Raw genomic sequence first — 22683 nt, forward strand, 5'->3', positions numbered from 1 at the left:
CTTTCTTTCTTTCTTTCTTAATAAAGTTGTTTTTGTTACAATTAAATGTTCCCTCGAAATTTTCATCGGTCTGAGCAAACACTCCAACCTTCTGAGCACAACTTGAGCACTGCTGAGCAACATGACAAGTGCACGAGTGTATACTGCGTCCTTGCATCAATTCATGTCAAGTTATGGCTTATTCAAATCTAATTACAGAATAAGTAATAGGGGTCCGATTACTTTAAATAAACTGTAGGCTACAATAGGACAGTTACATTTAAAAAGAGGGAGAAAAGGGTTTTATATCAATTAAGGCCCATTCCTACTGGGCCAGATAACAGATAAAAAAATCTTTCTCCAGATACAAAGTGGATGGTAAGATACAGATACAGATATGTTTTTTTTTTTTTTTTTAATCTGTGACATATTTTTTTTATCTGTATCTTACCATCCACTTGAATGGAGAAAAAGATTTTTTATATCTGGAGAAAGAGATTTTTTTTATCTGTTATCTGGCCCAGTGGGAATGGGCCTTTAGGCCTACAGACTCCCCTTGGGATAATAAAGGTATCTATCTAAGTATATACACATGTTGACAAAATCAAAACAATATGCAATAGAGATAAGATTCTCTCCTTCATTGCGGGACAGTGAAGCAGCAACGGTTCTCAAACTTTTCAAGGACCCCCAAATTGACACTTATTAGCCCACGGACCGCCATTTCAAAAGATATTCCAAGGTCCCCGATAAGATAATATTTTTAAGGCTTTAGCAGTGATTCCCAACCATTTTAATGTCAAGGACCCCCTGTTTGACATGCATTAGGCTACAGACCCCCATTTAATGGCATTTCTATCTCTGAGAGACCAATTTATATTGTAAAATCAATGTTAATTTAACTCTGAGAGTGTGGTTCCATTTGTACACTCTGAGTTACATATAAGGGTCCATTTGTTTCCTAACCTTAGCTGGGGACTCATGGAACTCCCTCAGCTCAGCGCAGCTTCCACTCATAACTGCTCATTTAAGTACCTCGCATCCAGCTATCTTCAATTCGCAGCTCCGGCCGGCAAAATGTATTAGCGTTCATACTTACATTTGTTAATAAGCACTCAGATTAGTTGTGCCACATGGAATGCCATGTGCTGGTCCCATAATTGACTCATAGTTTGTATTGTTTCCTAATCTGAATAGGCCTATCACATTCTGATAATATTTTTGGTGTAAAACAAAAACAAGAAAAAAACTGAACCCATTAATTTAGAACTTCGATTGGTAACGTAACGAACGAACAAACCTACGAATGTTCGGTTACAGCCTTACTACACTGACAGCTTCACATTTATACAAAAACAACAGCACACATTATTTCTCACAGAGTGCATATGCAACATTACTGCTCATTCAAGTATCTCACCTCCAACTATCTACACTTCTCAGCTGAACGGCTGGAAAAACGACGACAGGCAGACAGACGCTCATTGGAAACTGCAGAAGCCAAAGGTACTGTTTTTCCAACGACTGTAATACTCACTACAATGACATATTCACATTTGTTACATCAATAAAAAAACACCAGCACACTTCAGTTCTTACATATACATTGTTACTGACAACTCACGTACAGTACCTCACATCCAACTATCTTCACCTCGAAACGACGCCAGACATACTCAGTGGAGTCGCTAGATGCGAGAGGTAATTAATCAGGTTTCCCCATTAACCATTTAATACATTGCCTTCACTACATTGACATTGATTTTGACTACATAAACACAAATACACATTACTGCTTACATAGATTACGTACATATCATTACTGCTGATTCAAGTACCTCACTTCCAACTATCTACACTTCTCAGCTCAACGGCTGGAAAAAGCACGGCTGGCAAAGACACGGAGACTGTCATTGGAAACGGCAGAGACCACAGGTAACTGTTTTCCCATTAACCATTTGATAGATCCTGTTTGGTTAATATTATTAATATAATATTAATATAGTAGTGTGTACCAATGTGTGTATAACGGTCAAATATCATAATTGTTTAATTGTGCTCTTTGCCACTTTGTGTTCCAAAACAAACCCTGTTATTCTAACATTGTCATTCCAACAGCCTTGACACTGTACAAGGGCATGATATTTAACTGGTAACGGCTAAAAACAATCTTTAGCCTTATGGAGTGACGGCAGGAAGCTGTCAACAACAATATTAGACCATGTCAACAACTCTGTTGTGTTCTGTCCACTGATAAAGGTCATCACAGCCCTTTTAGGTGATCACTGGTCACGATATTACATCATCACGACAGGACCAATCCTACTGTCTTACAGTAACTATATAAAATCATGTCAACTGTCTATTAGACCAGAAGGCACTATGGGTGAATTGCTGTACTGTACGTTGAACTCTGAACTATCCTGTTAATACAATTATTTCAAATCGACGTACACTGGTGTGGTCTCCTTTCTTGGACTCTGACTCTAACTGTGATTTTACGCTGTGGGTGGAAGCTGAGTCTTCTGTGAAAGGATAACTTTCTAAAGGAATTACAAATATGGGAATTAATCCAAAAACCCATCACCATTTAATGATATTTACTAAATCAACACAATAACACGAACATACATTACTTTTTACATAGATTACGTATACTATATATCATACTGTTCATACAAGTACCTCACATCACAATGTCTTCACTTTTCAGCTCAACGGTTGGAGAAACGAAGCAAGGCAGCAAGACACAAACGCTCATTGGAAACTGCAGACGCCAGAGGTGACTATACTTTCCCATTGACTCTGTTATACATTGCCTTCAATACACTGACATCTTCACATTTATTACCTCTATACAAATACAACAACACCACACATTACTTCTTACATAGATTACATATACATATCATTGCTGCTCACAAGGACCTCACATCCATCTCTTCATTTCTCAGTTCAACGTCTTGAAAAGGCCCGAATGGCACGTCAGAGGAAACGGTCATTAGAGACACCCTACATCTCAGGTACAATAAGTACTCGTGTTTTTTACATTACTATTATACTTACTATAACACTTGCACTGTGCACATCACATTGCTAATTTAAGACATTACTTGACAAACCCAACTGTCTTTGCTTCTCAGCTGAACACCATGACAACAGTCTCAACAGAATGAGTCACACATCATTGGAGTCACCCCAAAACACAGGTGACTACTTTCCATTCACGCTCTCAAGTGTCAAAATCACAGCACAGCCTTCCAACAAAACCTACAGAAGACTAACAAAGTCACAATTGCCATATCAATTTCCAGCTGTGCACAGCCGCAGTGACACACAGTGCCACACAGTCCACACTCAAACACACACAAGTTCACTGCAACAGCCTTCAACCTCAGGTAACTATGCACGTCATCCTATTACCCCCCACGCCATTGTATCCCCTGACACAAATTGCCATTTACTGTATCAACATCCTCCCTGGGTCAGCACAACATGATTTGGTCAGTCCTTTGTGCCAGTAGCCATCAGGGTACACACCCAAGTCTGACCCCTATAGGTTCTATTCTGTTCTTTGGGGTTACTGACTAGACACTTGCACACAGAACCAGTATTACAGAACCAATCATGCCCTCATTAGTGTTGACCAAGAGAGAACATTCAAAGAGTATACTTATATATGTGTGTGTTTCTTTGTTTGTTTGTTTTTCTTTATTTTACCTTTTCTTCTCCTTCACCGAATCAACGGTTTTATCATGGTCCTAGATGGCTTGATTCTAGACTTAAAATAATAATAATAGTAAAGGCACTGTATTAATGCACCACATTTCTCTCTATTCCAGACCAATCTGTAATGTCCAGCCAGCAGGTGAAGATGAGTTCTCCTGTGACGGCTATCAATGTTTCTATTAAACAGGAACCAGCTGAAGTTGAAGTGGAAGTGGAAGACCACCAGGACCTAAGTATGTCTTTCTTTCTTTCTTTCTTTCTTTCTTTCTTTCTTTCTTTCTTTCTTAAACAATAAAGTTGTTTTTGTTACAGTACAATAAAATGTACACACACACACCAATGTTCCCTCGAAATTTTCATCGGTCTGAGCAAACACTCCAACCTTCTGAGCACAACTTGAGCACTGCTGAGCAACATGACAAGTGCACGAGTGTATACTGCGTCCTTGCATCAATTCATGTCAAGTCATGGCTTATTCAAATCTAATTACAGAATAAGTAATAGGGGTCCGATTACTTAAAATAAACTGTAGGCTACAATAGGACAGTTACATTTAAAAAGAGGGAGAACAAGGGTTTTATATCCATTAAGGCCCATTCCCACTGGGCCAGATAACAGATAAAAAAATCTTTCTCCAGATAAAAAGTGTAAGATACAGATAAAAAGAATATCTGTCACAGATATGTATTTTTTTTAAATCTGTGACAGATATCTTTTTTTATCTGTATCTTACCATCCACTTGAATGGAGAAAAATATTTTTTTTATCTGTTATCTGGCCCAGTGGGAATGGGAAAATCAAAACAATATGCAATAGAGATAAGATTCTCTCTCCTTCATTGCGGGACAGTGAAGCAGCAAAGGTTCTCAAACTTTTCAAGGACCCCCAAATTGACACTTATTAGCCCGCGGACCCCCATTTCAAAAGATATTCCAAGGTCCCCCATAAGATAATATTTTTAAGGCTTTAGCAGTGATTCCCAACCATTTTACCCCCTGTTTGACATGCATGCCGCTACAGACCCCCATTTAATGGCATTTCTATCTCTGAGAGACCAATTTATATTGTAAAATCGATGTTAATTTAACTCTAAGAGTGTGGTTCCATTTGTACACTCTGAGTTACATATAAGGGTCCATTTGTTTCCTAACCTTAGCTGGGGACCCATGGAACTCCCTCAAGGACCCATGGGGGTCCCGGACCCACTTTGAGAACCAATTATGCATGACAGGACCCTCGAGATTCGAAGAGTCAACAAAAATAGAAAGTGAATGAGCGACATCCAACTCCAGAGCCTAGGAAACATTGCCGTTTTTAGTTGATACCTGGAGGCTGGAGGAGTTGGTGTGTTATGGGAGTGACAGCATTGCAGTATCTGGTTAATAAACAGTTAGTGTCAGTTGCGTACACAGTCTGTTAATTGTCAAATTAGCTGCGGAGAAAAGGTCTATAAAGTGCCTTGGATAAAAGTGCAATATAAATGCACCATTTACCATTTTACTACCAAGTCAGCAGAATTCTCTTAAGTAGCTCTCCACTTTGTTTGCTGACCCACTGTCCGAGGACGTAGCGTAATTATGTCCAAGGAGCAGTCACATTGCACTGTTGTTCGCGTTGTCATCTGTGCGTAAAGGTGGTCTCCCTCACTCACACACTGTGTCGTCATCATCGTCGTCATCTCCAGCAGCAGTAGCGGCCTCCGCTCCACTGCTTGTTGCACTTGTTGCAGAATCCACATCTTTTGCCATTTCATGCAATTTAGTTGTAACTTAGACTCTTTGTGCTGGCGAAAGTGTCAGGGGTCCAGCGCAGATGCGATGAGAGGAACGCTTCGGATAAACTCATCAGAGTTGAGCTGCATAGAATGGATAAACAATTAAAACATATATTAGTACAAAATAATTTATTCTGAAAATAAAGCCCATGTTTTTTTGTAAAATAATTATAATAATAATAACGTTAATGTTAATATCTTAATGCTTTTTGCCAGAGATGCACTGACCTTTTTATGAACTCCGCCACTCTTTGTCCTTCATCCTCCTCAGGGATTTGGTATTTGGAGGGAACTGAACGTAATCGGTTAGGTGTTTGAGACATGTGGTTCTTTCGTGTATCATCGTCCTTGATGATTGGTTGGCGACATTTTATTTCACAAGATTTCTTGATGGCAATTTTAAGTGTTGATAATAACACTGGTAGCATCTCTTCCAACGGACCCCGTGCCTGCTGAAGAGATCAAGCACCCTGGCGTCCGCCAGTTTAGTTACAGTGCGGTCTGACAACACGGCTGTTACTGCCCACAATAGACCATATTCACACCGTGGCCATCTTGGATCACATGACTTCCTGGGATAGCAGCCTGCATTACAAACCATTGTGAACAATGGAGCGATGGTCCCAAAATATGAGTTCTATTCAAGAAATTTCTTTTGACCAAATTGGTACCTACCCATGGTAGTTAGGTTGCAATCTTACTGTGTACAAAGACTTGCTATCTGTGCAGTGCTTGCTCCACTATCATATTAACTATTTGTTGTTAGATCGTTTCTGATTAATATGCAAAAATCACGATACAGCACTATTAACTATAATGATGGCAGAGCAAGCACTAGTCTGCATACTGTAGCAAGTCTTTGTACAGAGTAACACTGACCGAAACCTATCTAACTACCATTAATATTGTGGATATACCCTTCTATTTAGTCATTTTGGGGATGTTGATGTTTGTCAATTTGGTAAAAAGAAATTGGTTGAATAGAACTCATATTTTGGGACCATCGCTCCACTGTTCACAATGGTTTGTAATGCAGGCTGCTATCCCAGGAAGTCATGTGATCCAAGATGGCCACGGTGTGAATATGGTCTATTGCTCTATCAGTCGCTTGCTCATTAAAGACAATACTTGACAAATTACATAATTATCCAAACTCAACTGTCTTTACTTCTCAGCTGAACACCATGAGGACGGTAGCCAGAGAATGAGCCACACCCCATCATTGGAGCCACCCCAGGACAAAGGCATGTACTTTTTCATAAATATTCTTATTCTAACCAACAAATGTACCATATATATATGTGTGTGTGTGTGTGTGTGTGTGTGTGTGTGTGTGTGTGTGTGTGTGTGTGTGTGTGTGTGTGTGTGTGTGTGTGTGTGTGTGTGTGTGTGTGTGTGTGTGTGTGTGTGTGTGTGTGTGTGTGTGTGTGTGTTCCCTCAGGCTAGTTGAGAAGTTGCACAGACAGTTTGCAAACACAACCCCCTCCACCAGATGTTTTTTTTCTTCTTTTGTTTGAAAACACAACCCCTTCCCCACACATCTTTCTGTGTGTTTTGTTTGCAATCACAATCCCCAATCCTTCCAAAGTCCTTCACATTAAAAACACCAATGGAGGCAACATACCTTTAGTTGCATGACATTCAGCCCTAAATACATTTCTTCAGGATTAATATACATTCCATGTCACTTCTCAGCTGAGCACGATGACGCCAGTCCACAAGGAATGGCCCAGACCCCTCCTTTGGAGCCACCTGACCCCAGAGGTAATGACTTATGTTGTCCTCATATTACCAGTAAATGCCCATATATGGGAATGCCCTCTTTTGTACCTGTATACAGTATGGAGCTGACTGATTTATTTGCGCCTGATTTCGTGACAACACACTCCATATTTGGGCGTAGCTGCATTCAGAACTCCTTATATGGTGACACATGATGTCAGAGGTCTGTCACTGGGGTGTGAAAATGTGAACTGGGGATTTTGATCCATATAAACTACTCTTCGCCCATTCAGCTATGGCCGTATGAACCTCATGAGCTCGGAATTCACCCTGTAGAACCAAACGTGCATGTTATTTCTAAATGTAATAAATATAATCTATCTAAATATGCATGTTGTTCCTGAATTGTTTTCCTTTTTTTGTTTGTCTCTCCCCATTCTCGATCCTGCCCAACTACCAGTGAAGAACCATCCCTACCATGACCACTGTCATCAGATGATTCATGCTGGGGTGAAGCCCTACCATTGTGATCAGTGTGGTAAAGGATTTGGCGAGAAGTTTAATCTTAGAGCCCACCAGAGAACTCATACAGGAGAGAAACCCTACCAGTGTGATCAATGTGGAAAGTATTTCACTACTGCTTATACCTTAGAGTCTCACAAACAAATTCACACTGGAGAAAAACCCTACACCTGTGACCAGTGTGGGAAAAGGTTCAGAACAATGAGCAATGTAAAATCACACCAGATAATTATTCATGCTGTAGTGAAACCCTACCAATGTGATCAGTGTGGGAAAGGATTCAGCACAAAGTCTACTCTCATAGTCCACCAGAGAACTCATACAGGAGAGAAACCATACCAGTGTGATCAATGTGGTAAAACGTTCTGTCAAACAGGTGAGTTAAAAACACATCTAAGAATTCACACAGGAGAGAAACCTTACCGCTGTGACCAATGTGGAAAGTGTTGCACGACCACTGGGAGCTTAAACAGTCACAAGCAAATTCACTCTGAAGAAAAGACCTATGTCTGTGACCTGTGTGGGAAAGGTTTCACTGTTGCTGCAAGCTTAAAATCTCACCGTCGCACTCACACTGGAGTGAAGCCATTTAATTGTTTATGTGGAAAGAATTTTGGATCTCGTTCAGAATTAAAACTTCACCAGCGTAACCATACAGGAGAGAAACCTTTTGAATGCAAATGTGGAAAAACGTTTAGATGGAAACAAAATTTTAGGACTCATCAGTGCAACTAAACGGGACGAACCTTACAATCATTAACCATATAGGAAAAGCTTTAATGCTCACCTCAATCTATGCCAGATTGTAAGATACTTAGCACAGTGTAGTGACACACACTCTCTGATGCTACGCAATATGCACATTTAATTCTATCCTTCAATGAAAATGTGTATTGGAATTCTTGAAATGCTTCTCACTAAATGTCATCATCTTCATCATGATGAAGCTTAGCCTATAGTCTATAGTGGTGCCTTATCTTCATGATCCATGGACGCCTGAACTGAATGTGTCCTGGTTAAGATGCCATTAGAGAAAATTACAATCTACAATACACAGGGCAAGCTGAAATAACACAAATATTGAATGTGATGCTTTTCTATGTTATTTCTTTCTTAGTAGATACAGCTTAATATCTCAGTCCATGCCTGTCTCTAGTGGTGCCTTATCTTTTTATTAGGCTGCATGACAAAAACGTTCACTTGCCTGGACTGGCATCTGCACCCCATGTGGTGCCATGTCATAGTTCTGACCTCCCATTCTTCCGACCCGACCACCTAAACCTAACCTTTACCCTAACACTAACCTCAGTAAAACTACCGCTGGTGAATGCCAACCTGGTGAAATGCTAACCTGCTGACGCTGGTGAATGTTAACCTGGTGAATGTTAACTGAACAACGGGAGGTCGAACCTTTGAGAAGACACCTCACAGGTAACAAGTAGCAGCAAACACCTTGCTCAAACATTGAAATCATACATGAACTTGATAAATCGACATTATTAGACCCACTAATCCAGCATAGCACTCCAGACTGGCAAAACATATAATTCCACTAAATGGGTTTCCTACTAGCATCACATGTATCAGTCAACATTACATTCATAATTAGTCAAAGGTGTGGACAAACATTGACCGATGTCAATGTAAACCAATGTTTTGTGAGGACGTTATGTATATTCATCCTGGTTTTAATGTTTTCTTGCAAATATAAATCTCAATATAAAATCAATGTACTCTTTTCAGCCATCATAGTAGTTAGGTTTTGTTTTATATGTTGAACTGAAGTCAACATTAGAAAAAAATATATATATTTTTTATTATGTGATTTGTTTCCCCTGTGTGTGAATCATTTTTTCAGCCATCATAGTGTTTGTATCTGTTTGATTCAAATCAACATAAAAATATGTATTTGTATATTACCTGAGGCTGTGTATATCTTGTGATTTGTTCCCCCTCTTCTAGGAAATGTGCAATACAATACTATAGTTGGACTTTCCTTGGCTTGAAACCTGATTCTATCCTGTTGCTACTGACTCAAAGATATATAATTTTGCTTTTAACTGCCAATGCTATTCAAATGGGAATATTCAGTGACTACACTCAACAGGAGCTGACATTTCTAAAAGTGCCTTTAGGTGAAAACATCGAAAATAGCGGAGGTCGTCTATTTTCGGTGCTTGATACCACACTGAACTAAGCATAATCAAGTCAATAATGGGAGATGTGGCATACAGCATGGATTTCTATACAGAGTCCGGCTATACTCAAAATAGTACAAAATGTGTAAATTATTTTCAAATATTGCTGATTTACTTGTGAGCCTGTAGAGCGGCTAATTTAGAATAACCAATTATAAAATAGGGCTTTTAAGTGGTAATGTATGTTTTGTTGTAATTATAATGAAAATCTACAACCATAACCTTGTAGAGTAGAAGTATAAATTATTGACAAATTAAAAAAACACCCAAGTAAAATCTGCCTCAAAATTGTACTTAGTTACAGGATGTACAGTACTTGAGTTGTAATGTAAAAAAAAAAGTAATGTTTCCACACTGATTAAATCTACTATAGGCCTACAGTATAGGCCTAATCACAGACTGCTTCATCGGTGACACGGTGACAAATATAAGTGTGGTCATATGAGTCCATCTTGTGGCCAAATGGAGGTTGTACACATTTACTGATGTGGGTTTTAATAAAGATAATTCTATGTTGAATAGCTCAATAGATTCTGCTAATAACCATTGCAGCTTATTTCACAGCTTTTTTTCAGTAACTGGGGGGGCTCTGTCTCTCCAGCTTTTTAGTAAACAGAAAACGCATTGTCAGGTTGGGCTGAACAGACAGGTGCCCCTTTTGGGAGTGTCAATGAGACTCGAATATATATATATATATATATATATTAGCCTAGTTCCAGACCCTGAATCGCTAGCCACACCCCTTTAAATTTTTATTTTGGCGACTCAGGGAACGAAATGTCAATTCAGGCTGAGTGTCAGGCTATATATATAACTATATATATATATATATATATATATATATATATATATATATATAGTTGTCTTAGTTGACACAAGGCTGATTAACAGAATTTAAATACATTCTGATGGTCATCCCAGCGATGAGCTACACACTCCTGTACAGTAGGTGGCGGTATGCACCTTTAAGTTGTTTGCGATCCGCCAATAAAACCAGAGAAGAAGAACACACTGGCCCACATACAAATTTGCAAATTTATGTTCGTTTAGATACATAATCTATATTGTTAATGTGCATATTATGGCAAAATGTATAGTTTTTCAACGTTTTTCAATGGCTTTACTCTTATTCTGAAGATCGGCCACCGGAAGTAGACTATTATTGCTGCAACGTTATTCCTGCTCACTTCACATACAGTAGGTGCAATTTGTTTGTTCGTTTCTATATTTTTAATGTGCATTATTATGGCAAAATGTATCGTTTTTCAATGGCTTTACTCTTATTCTGAAGAGATCGGCCGGAAGTCTTATCGCTGCCAAGCTATTCCTGCACAGTTCACACTTACATTTTCACAACATACACGAATAAGGACTTCATCACACTTTTTCAGTTCAGAGCTTACATGCTGCTTAACGGTCGGACTACACCAAGAAAACGCGCGCATACGCGCGTACTGTCCGTATGCTTACTCGCGTATGCGTAACGCTCCGGGCTACACCAACATTTGTGCGGGAGAAGTCACTGGAATCAAGAGTGGCAATCGATTGATTTCATTTTCATCCTCAATATCTCCGATTTATAGGATTTATAAGAGTTATTGGCAGCTGTCAACTATACATCCATGGGTGGGTACATGTAGGCAATAGCCTACACTTCATATTCACTTGACTTTATATATTTAATATTATTATATTTAACTGTTGTATTACGTGGTCCTGTTACTCCTGTGTACTAACTAGTGCATTGATACACACCTGAGGGATTGTGTCGTCTATAATGTCAGAAACCTATTTAATTCAGCAGTGTTTTTAGACCAGTGTTTCTCAAACTTTACATTTCAACTATATGCCCATAAATTAATTTGTACACTGGTTATAGATGTGAAATTGGGTTATTATCTGTGTGTGGTTATTACCTGTGTTTACACTGTAGTATTACCTGGTGCTGTATAGCATCTCTTGTTTACACACATGTTGAAATGAATTTAACCTTTTAAATAAATTAAAATAATTATTTTAATTAAAGCCATGCTTGGAGAGCTATGAATATGATGTAGCCTACCTACACAACCTTTTGATAGTCATTGTGTTTATAATTTCAGAATGAAACTTCATTGATAGCCTATACAAATCTATATATCAATAGCCTACATTTCATATCCACTTTATATTTTTCAACTATGCCCATAAACTCATACAGATTGACCCGTATGGACCCATAATTTGTACACTTTATGACTATAAGTGTGTTTCTTCTGTCAGCTGCTGTGAATCGCAGAAGGGCCCTTGCCCTGCTTTTACTTCTGAGACGACGGCGGCAGGGAAGGGGAACCCGCAGATGGTGGGTTCACCCCATCAACCAAAAACGACAGCAGCAGGGACAATACCATAACCTGGTAGCTGAGCTCCAAATGTTTGGAGAACGATACCACAGGTTTGTGGTGGCCATGTACTGTTCAGTACAGTTGCGCATATGACCATTACTGTATGTTGTTACCATCTGAAATAGCATGCATGATTGTGAACTTACATTCCTGTTAGCCAATATGTTTAACATTGAATAAGTGATACAGTATGTTTCTGTAACCATCAGTATGTTTCTGTAACCATAGGTACTTCAGGATGAGTCCAGCTAAAATGGATGACCTGCTGAGCATCGTCGGCGAAGACCTCCAGGGACCTGGAACCAATTACAGGGCTAACATAGAGCCCAAGCAAAAACTTGCCGTGGCGTTGAGGTAATGATACAAAATATATGTGTATCAATAGCAAACATATTTTTATTTTGAGCACAAACATTTCAGTGCGCTAAAATAGGCTATTGTCAACTGGCACAAAACCTTTTCAGATGGTGTGTCCGTGGCCAGATAGATTTAGATTTTGGCAGGGATCCCTGACATGAAATTCTTAAAGGAGTAGTTCACCCCCAAAATGACTTTTTTTCTATTGATTACTCATGCCATGGAGACTAGAGTTCAATAATATTTTTAGTTTTTTGTCACATTCCTAAGACAAAAATGTGACAACAATAAATTTACCCCCATTCATTCCGGATGGTGACCCGTTTCGAAACGGGTCACCATCCGGAATCAATGGGGGTAAATTTACTCAAATCAATTTTTTGTCTTAGGAATGCGACAAAAACCAAAAAATATTATTGAACTCTAGTCTCCATGGCATGAGTAATTAATAGAAAAAAAGTCATTTTGGGGGTTAACTACTCCTTTAAGAACCACTGAGGTAGCCTGCTGTAACAATGTTATAGCTTTTAAACATTAAGGTGCAATAACAAAGGACTTTCTTGAAAAACGGAAGCTAAAATAAAAATAATGTTTAGAAAATATTTTATAAAAAAGATTAAGCTTCATGTATGTGCTTCTATTCAATGACCACAAAAAGCATAAAATAATGTTAAAATAATCATTTTGGCATCAGGCCGACTTTGTTTACATCCCTTATCAATCCATATAAAGGAATAGAAGAGGGATATAAACAAAGTTAGCCTGACAATGACCAAAATTATTTTATCATTCTTTTACGCTTTTTGCGGTCATTTTTGAATAGAAACACATAGAAGCTTAATCTTTTTTATAAAATATTTTCTAAACATTTTCATTTTAGCATCCGTTTTTCAAGAAAAATTTGACTATAGCTCCTTTAAACATTACAAAGTGCAATTAAATGAAAAAAAAAGTAAACAACTCCAGTGCCAAATTCTAGTTGACACGCATGAGCAACATGTAAATCTTGGTTTACTTTAGAACATATTTTTAACATTTAAACATTACAAAATGCACAATGGAATTTATGGGAAAATGTAAACCTTTTCAGTGGAAAGAATCTCCACTTTTAGTGACCTAAGTTGAGGTACTTTAAAACATTACAACATATAACAAAAGCAGAATAACTTTTATGGGAAAAAAGAGGTACTTCAGTATAATTATATACTTTTTAAAACATTACAAAAACTCAACCTGTAAACCGGTTCCCGTACAAAGTTCTCCCATGGACCCAAGTAGAGGTCCACGGTCCTTCAAAAGATAACCCATGGGTCTCCTACAATGGGAAAATGGCTAGCGACTAGGGCCTGCCCATCCTACAATGGGAAAATGGCTAGCGACTAGGGCCTGCCCAGGGTCAAACACCTGAGTAAAAAACACACAACAACACTTCTGTGGCCTATAGTGGCAACGTGCATACCATCAAAATAAAGGTTGTCTTTACATATTATGATACTGAACATTTATCCCTTCATTCCACTGCGACTCAGTGGAGTGAAGCAGTGTAGTGAATCCTGTCTGCCTCCATGGAGTAGATTCTGCAGGATTGTAGGATGCAGAGGTGGGAAGAGGGTTTGGATGAGGAGTTGCAGGGGGGAGCAGAGGGTGGTTTGGGTGTGGAGTCGCAGGGCGGGGCAGAGGGTGGTTTGGGTGTGGAGTGGCAGGTGGGTGAGGAACGGGTCCTTGCCATGTTGATGGGTTGTCCTGTCTGGCTGATCCGGGCACTGTAATGATTATGAAAGGTTTACATGAGAATTTATTGTCACAAATAATAAAGACTGCCTGAGTGTGCACACACGCACACTAGTGGTATAAATTAACTAAGTACATGTACTTAAGTGCTGTACTTTTGAGGTATTTGTACTTTACTTGAGTATTTCCAGTTTCCAATACTTTTAACCCACTACATATGACAAAAACTGACATATTTGATAACCATTTCAAATAAATACAGTATTAGTAGTGGAAATAGTCGATATACAAGTTCACATGTTGTATCGTGGCACATTGTGAGCTTGTAGATCCGCTAGTTCCACTGCTTTTTGAAAAGGTTTGAAAATATGAATGTTTTGTGAAAGGCCTACCTGGCACTTGCCCATCTTGCAAATTGGCAAGCAAGGCATCAATGCCAGCACGGGCCTCCCTTCTGCCCTTGCTGCTCAGACTGGTAAGAGAAGGTACTATACTCAGCGCATAATAGTACATCTCATCTTCCTGCTTGGGGATGTATGGCTTTGGGTCTTGTTGTTTAGGGTTTGGTGGGTCTGGTGTTTCAATTAGAGACAGCAACCTCTCCTCCACATCATCAACACTGGATTTAGAATACCTCAGCCTTTTCTGTTTACGCTGCTTAGCAGTCAGTCGAGCTGAATCTTCTGAGAAGAGGCTGTACTCATCCTCTTCCTGTGCTCCTCCTCTGTTAAGAGTTGTGGTGTTGCTGGTAGAGGGGACAGACCCACTTGACCTCGAAGCCGTCTGCCCTGTCTTTTGTTTGCGTTTACCCTGCGGGGCTTTTGACTGGCGATGTGACGAGGGAGCGGACTCTCTGGTACTGTCATCCACTGTAGAGATGTCAGCGGTCGCAGTCGATGACATCTGGTGGTCCTGCTCAACCACAGAGGGTGAAAAGGAATGGTCTGGAAATAGAGATGGGACCATAATGAAAATTTCACGTTAAGACTATAATGAAAATATACCCAACATCCATTATTCTGGGGCGGAACATAACACAAGCGGAACATTAGCCAAAAAACACCAGCTACAAGCTCAAAACGCGCCGCAACACGTTGTGATATATATATATATATATTTAAAAAGAAGACTGTTTCAAGTATGTCATTTCCAGGTCTGTTTTACCAATTATAGAGGGTTCAAATGGTAAATGTGAGTTTCTTTCTAATCACGTTAAACGATAATGACGATTATCGTCCCATCCCTACCTGAAAAGGGACTCTGCTCTCTGCTGACATCTTCCTCAGCTGGGCTGTTTTGCTGGGCTGAAAGAAAGCTGTTGCTTTCCTCATCGTTTTCCTGAACTACTTGTTGGCTTAAAACCAACGGTTGGCTGCTCAGACTATTTATGGAACTGTAATATAAAAGAAACACAATTCACAATTATTCAATGTATACGCTTATTTCCATAGGAAACCATTGAAGTATCTCATATAACATTGAATGACAGACGGATAGAACACAGTACTATGCGGTAGATATAGTCAGGAAAGAAAAGTGGAAAAATTAAAAAAAATAGTAGTAGTTATGGAGGAGGCAAGCAGAGAGGATAACCAGATCAATATTTTCAGGCCTCATGTTTATTTTCGTATGGAATACTCGCCACCTCACAGCAAGTATTCCAAAGGCGCACTCAACCACCATACGCGATTACGCGCCGAGACAAACTGTAATTATAGATGCGTTTCTGGTGGTCTATGCGTTTTTCAGGGTATGGTTTCATCAAGTAGGGTTTTAGTGGGAATGCTGCATTGCCCACTATCACATATGGCATGGGCTCTTCAAACCCTGGCAAAGGGGAATCAGCGGGCACATTCAGAGTGCCCGCCTGCATTCCCATGCCAAGCGGAGTTTCTGAAGATGCCCCCATCACTGCTTTCCCCCTACTTGCAAATATCGAAACTTATAGTCAGCATCTACTAGTGCCATTAACACAATGGAGAATGCTTTTTTATAATTAAAAAAACAAACTCCCTGTATCTTTGGGTGCATGAATGTGTACATGTTTCCCATCTATCGCACCGATACAGTTTGCTCGAATCTCTTTGCCATCTCCAGCCAGGTTTCCTCCGTAGGAGTAGGCATCTGTGTCTGCATCATCCGTTTAACAATGGCTTTGCGGGTTTAGTGGACACAGTTTGACACTTTTTGCCTTCCCAGGCAGTAATCAAAACACTAATTAAAGGAGCAAAATATAGTCACAACCATTCAACTGTAACTTACTTTCTGTTTGTGGTATGTGGTATCAGGAAACTCAGTTCTGGGTGGTGCCCTGCCAGCAGCTGAACCACTGGGGGTTGGAGTATTTCTGTATCGAACGAATGTGTCCCGGATTGACTTCCAACGATCTTTACATTCCTTGCCTGTGAATTAGAGAGGGGGTGGTCAAAAAAACATGCTGTAGTGCGAAACACTGTGCTGATTTCTATTTCTCTGTATTTTTCAGATTTTTGGCAACTGGACATGACTTCGCAAGTCTGGCTTTTGATTACCGCCTGGGAAGGCAAACAGTGGCTAACTGTGTCCACCAGACCTGCAAAGCCATTGTTAAAAGGATGATGCAGACACAGATGCCTACTCCTACGGAGGAAACCTGGCTGGAGATGGCCAAGCGAATCGAGCAGCGTTGGAATTTCCCACACTGTATCGGCGCACTGGACGGGAAACATGTACAGATTCATGCACCCAAAGACACAGGGAGTTTGTTTTTTAATTACAAAAAGACATTCTCAATTGTGCTAATGGCACTAGTAGATGCTGACTATAAGTTTCGGTACGTGCAAGTAGGGGATTATGGTAAAGGCAGTGATGGGGGGATCTTTAGAAGCTCTCCGCTTGGCAAGGGGATGCAGGCGGGCACTCTGAATGTGCCCGCTGATTCCCCTTTGCCAGGGTTTGAAGAGCCCATGCCATATGTAATAGTGGGCGATGCAGCATTCCCACTAAAACCATACCTGATGAAGCCATACCCTGAAAAACACAGACCACCAGAAACGGATCTATAACTACAGATTGTCTCGGGCGAGTATGGTGGTTGAGTGCGCCTTTGGAATACTCGCTGTGAGGTGGCGAGTATTCCATACAAAGATTAACATGAAGCCTGAAAATATTGATCTGGTCATCCTCTCTGCTTGCCTCCTCCATAACTACCTCACCCAACCCCCTCAGATCCGGGCTTTTATGAGGGAGGTAGAGGAGAGAGGATTGGCGCTTCCACAGGCACAAGTGAATGAGGGAAACCGATATTCCCGAGAGGCCCTAGAAGTCAGGGATGATTTCTGTGAATACTTTAACTCTGCAGAGGGCAGTGTGCCATGGCAGGAGCACATGGTGTAACTTGGTAGTGCTTGCAAGTAGCAGCCAGTCTACTTAGTGGCAGACTACAGAATACAAATGGTGCTGATTACCTTTGCAATATAAAGATATATTCCATGATCCTGTGTCAATGTCGTCTCCAAAAAGAAGGGGGAAAAAAGCATGAGTCACCTTCTTTTCTCCTGCCTAGTCCAGACGGTCATATTAGACTGGATATTGTCTGTGATTTTGAATATTGTACTATTGTGATTGAATTGTCATTGCTGTTCTTCTAGCTTATTGGTACTCAAATTGAAGTATGTCTTGTAGGCCTACTTGGCCTGAAAAAAGGGTATTGGAGCAACCAGTCTAGTTCTTAGCTAAAGAAATCGGATATATACAATATCTTGTATAAAAAGATAGTTTGTATGAAAAGGCAAATTGAATAGTCATTTTCATTTAGACGTCCTCAGGACTATGTGTGCTCATTTATGTATTTATTTATAATATGTATTTATTTATTATATTATTTTGATACATTTATTGTATTCTAGATGTTGTAAATAGACCATGTTGTAAATAGTTATTTATTTGACCAATAAAGTATGCTTATTATTTATTTATAATATTTATTTATTTATTTATAATATGTATTTGATATATGATTTATTTTATGTATTCTAGATGTTATAAATAGACCACGTTGTAAATAGTTATATCCTATATCTATATTTGACCAATAAAGTTTGCTTTTCACTAAAATAAAAATGCCTGCCTTGTGCCTGTGTTTGTTGTTAGTTGATGTATGATACATACACTACAGTACATAGATATGGTGGATACACCACAAAATAATCCGTAATATTTCATATCAAGTGACTATGACAAATTGAAAAGTACATTGTTATGGGAATGCATTTAAACTTACCGGTTCGTCCGAGGATGACGCCAATGGCGTTCCAGGAGTCGCTTGTTGGTCCGGTCTTTTTGTATTTTTTATTGGTTAGAACATATAAATGTTCATGTTTCTCCACTTCGTATGAGTCTGTGGTCATCCATGTTCAAAAATGAAAGAAAAAGTCCCGTCGTCAGTTGTTGTTGCAGACTGCAGAGTTTTGGGTTGTTCACCCATGTGTTCACTGTTCACCACGCAAGAATACACAACACTTGCAGGACCCGATAGGACCCCGTAGACAGGCTATAGGTGGCCAAACAGTTCCTGAAGAAATATATTGTATAAATTGCGTTCATTAACTTATAAAATGTATGTAAATTATGACATTTAAATTATATATTATATAATTAACGGAGACTATGTTGAAATAATAGAATATGGAAATTAGAAAATACACACACAAAAAAAACAATTGCATTTATAGACAGGGCTTTTTGGAGACAATATACGTGCTCATGGGTGCGTGTACGTACATACGCGCGTCTGAAAAAATAGAACCGATCCTATTTTTAGGGCATGCGTATCCGTGGTTCGTGCTATCCGTACGCCTGGTGTAGCCGGCTGAATTGATATATATTGGATCTATCCAAAACGCGCATACGCGCGCGTGCCCCGCATACGCACTGACGCGCGCGAAACGGCTTGGTGTAGTCCGACCGTAACGGCCGGACTACACCAAAAAAATTGCACATACGCGCGTACTGTCCGTGAAGACGCTTGCGTGTGCGTAAACGCTCCAGGCTACACCAAGGAGGGAGTATATGTGAGGAAGACCAGATAGTCTGTGTACAAAACGCATACGCCTACTTAAAAAATAGAACCGATCCTATTTTTAGGGAATGCGTATCCGTGGTTCGCGCTATCCGTACGCCTGGTGTAGCCTATGGAGCTCCTTCAATGCCTTTAATCTCACCGAATCGAATCTCACACGCGTACCATTACGCGTGAACGCGTGACCAAGTACGCGTTCACACGTGCACGCGTGAACGCGTACACGCGTAACCACTTTAAGTCAATGGGAAACTACATGACGCAACCACAAGTTCAGTCACGCTCGTGGGTATGAGGTACGCGTACGTGAGAGTTTTGGCACTCATGGAGCGTTTGATTATGGCTCCCTGCGTAGCACAGCTCACATGAGCATGTCATGTATATTTCCCATTGACTTACCATTGTAAGTCACGTGACGCGTCACGTGACGCGACCAGATCAGATGCGACCAGATCAGATGCTCCAACAATGCCAGCTCTCCAATGAAAACTACGTGTGAACCTGTAAAGGTACACGTTTTCTTGTAAAGGTTACATGCTACGTTTAACTTTAATGCGAAAACGTGAGTCAGTCCCATTGACGTAAGTCAATGGGAAATATACATGACATGCTCATGTGAGCTGTGCTACGCAGGGAGCCATAATCAAACGCTCCATGAGTGCCAAAACTCTCACGTACGCGTACCTCATACCCGCGAGCGTGACTGAACTTGTGGTTGCGTCATGTAGTTTCCCATTGACTTAAAGTGGTTACGCATGTACGCGTGTACGCGTTCACGCGTGCACGTGTGAACGCGTACTTGGTCACGCGTTCACGCGTAATGGTACGCGTGTGAGATTCGATTCGGTGAGATTAAAGGCATTGAAGGAGCTCCATAGTAGCCGGCTGAATTGATATACATTGGATCTATCCAATGTATATCAATTGGATAGATCCGCATACGCACGCATACGCACTGACGTGCGCGAAACGGCTTGGTGTAGTCCGGCCGTAAGCAAAAGAAATTTTGTTGTAATGCTTCCAATCTAGTCACTGTGTGTGTGTGTGTGTGTGTGTGTGTGTGTGTGTGTGTGTGTGTGTGTGTGTGTGTGTGTGTGTGTGTGTGTGTGTGTGTGTGTGTGTGTGTGTGTGTGTGTGTGCGCGCGCGTGTCGTGCGTGCGTGCGTGCGTGCGTGCGTGCGTGCGTGCGTGCGTGTGTGTCCACTCTGTGCAAAACGTGTGCGGTCCCTCTCTCTCTCTCTCTCTCTCTCATACACACATACACACACACACTTGCAAGCGCGCGCGTGCGTGTCAGCTACGCACAATGTTGTCTTGACTTTTGTGACACAATTTCCCCCTCTCTCTCTCTCTCTCTCGCGCTCTCGCTCTCTCTCTCTGTTGTGCTTCGAGTATTGTTTGTGCATTCGTGCATCGTGTGTGTGTGTGTGTGTGTGTGTGTGTGTGTGTGTGTGTGTGTGTGTGTGTGTGTGTGTGTGTGTGTGTGCTTTTATTCAGGTTCCATGTAAACAGTAGGGTATGAATCTCTGTTCGGAATTAGTAAATAATAAATATTGTCCATAAACCGTAGCCACTCTGTCTCTGTTGCCACAATTGTGTTGCTGTTGCTTCTCTAAACCAGTGTGTCGGGACCCCGGCCCAGAGGGGTCCCCAGATGTTGCCTTTTCAAAATGGCCCCCAAGTTCCTCACTGCCACGTTCCTAAATTTCTAGTGCACAGATCAATTTTTTGTGCACGGATCGTGCACGCCCATGCACGCCCATGCACCATACGTGTAGTACTTTTTCACAGCTTTCAAACAAAAAAATCCGCTTGGAAATCCGTTCAGACAAAAGTCAAACAAAACAAACAAACATGGCTGCCATTTTTGAAAGATGAGTTTGTTATGGGGCTAAACATGCAATTTCGCGATTGCGATCATGCCTAATACATTTTAGGCATTTTTGGGGAAATTTTTTTTTTTTTTTTTTTTCAAAATGGCTGCCAACTCGGGCCATGGCATCCTGGGACTACTGTAATAACTCGGGAAACTCGGGCCTTGGCAGTCAATGAGTAAGCTAAATGTTAAAGGGATCCCTGGCTAATAAGACAAATATGCCTTAATACATTATAATTGTCCTCTATAACTACAATGTAAAATTAAAAACACCTTAAATATGTTATTTCTTCTAGAAATAGCTATTCTTTCAATCAATAGGGGAAATGCTTGTCACAAGTTGATGATGTCATAAAACCATGTGCAATTTATCCCTATGGAATTTATGGCATGCATGTGAAAATAAAAACAAACGTAATACTTCCTATGGTTAATATGAGCGTCAAATCAATATTTCAAATGTATGTGTGTTTTTGTTTTGCACATGCATGGCATAAATTCCATAGGGATAGACCACACATGGTTTTATGACATCATCTTGAGACGGGCATTTCCCCTATAGAGACACACAGGCTCCTACAAATTCACACCCCCTATTGTGGTAGCGGCCCCACTTCGGGTAAGGATGACCGGTGAACTGCAGCTGCCAATGCAATCCCAATGAGAGGCATCGTGAAATAAAAATAATTTCAGTGGTTGACTGCTGAGGCTGTAGCGATTTTTTTGGTGTTTTAATAAAGTGTCCCATGAGTTTAATTTGGCCTTTTTAATGTGGCATATCTGTCATCTTGATACACTACCTACAATAGAGTAGTTCACCCCCAAAATGACTTTTTTTTCTATTGATTACTTATGCCATGGAGACTTAGTTAAATAATGTTTTTTTGTGTTTTGTCACATTCCTAAGTCATTAATTTCATTACAATAAACGTACTCCCATTGATTCTGGATGGGTACCCGAATGCATTTGGGTCCCCATCCGGAATCAATGGGGGTACATTTACTATAATCAAATTTTTGTTTTAGGAATGCGACAAATACAAAAAGATATTATTGAGCTCAAGTCTCCATGGCGTCAGTAATCGTAGAGAGAAAGCCATTTTGGGGGTGAACTACTCCTTTAAAGAACCACACCAGGGGGTCTAATGAGGTACCATCTACGTCCTAGACACATGAAAACCAGAAAAAGTACAAAACTATGGCACCACCTCTTTAAGTAGTGTGCGTGTGTTTGGGTGTGCTTGTGTGAGTGATTGGGTAGATAGACATATCTTTATTGTCGGGAGCATTTCCATGTTGTTCATAACCATGGAAATTAACTAAGCAATCTTCTTGATTCAATGATAATAAGTG

The 22683-nt window shown here is 40.2% G+C and overlaps 1 protein-coding gene across 1 annotated transcript in view; it reads left to right on the plus strand.

Annotated features, from left to right (window-relative positions):
* Positions 1–12666, plus strand: part of LOC308290945 (uncharacterized protein) — a gene marked incomplete at its 3' end in the record, with an annotated part of 32716 nt that extends 20050 nt beyond the window's left edge. Inside the window, exons 8-16 of the mRNA XM_080732860.1 lie at positions 2693–2761; positions 2934–3002; positions 3123–3188; positions 3294–3377; positions 3822–3941; positions 6658–6726; positions 7178–7246; positions 12187–12358; positions 12537–12666. Of these exons, the coding sequence (XP_080588986.1) occupies positions 2693–2761; positions 2934–3002; positions 3123–3188; positions 3294–3377; positions 3822–3941; positions 6658–6726; positions 7178–7246; positions 12187–12358; positions 12537–12666 (848 nt within the window). The remainder of the gene's footprint in view (positions 1–2692; positions 2762–2933; positions 3003–3122; positions 3189–3293; positions 3378–3821; positions 3942–6657; positions 6727–7177; positions 7247–12186; positions 12359–12536) is intronic.
* Positions 12667–22683: the final 10017 nt, after the last annotated feature.

Source organism: Nannobrachium achirus (genome assembly GCF_963921795.1).
Source record: "Nannobrachium achirus genome assembly, chromosome: 9".
NCBI classification, from domain to species: domain Eukaryota; kingdom Metazoa; phylum Chordata; class Actinopteri; order Myctophiformes; family Myctophidae; genus Nannobrachium; species Nannobrachium achirus.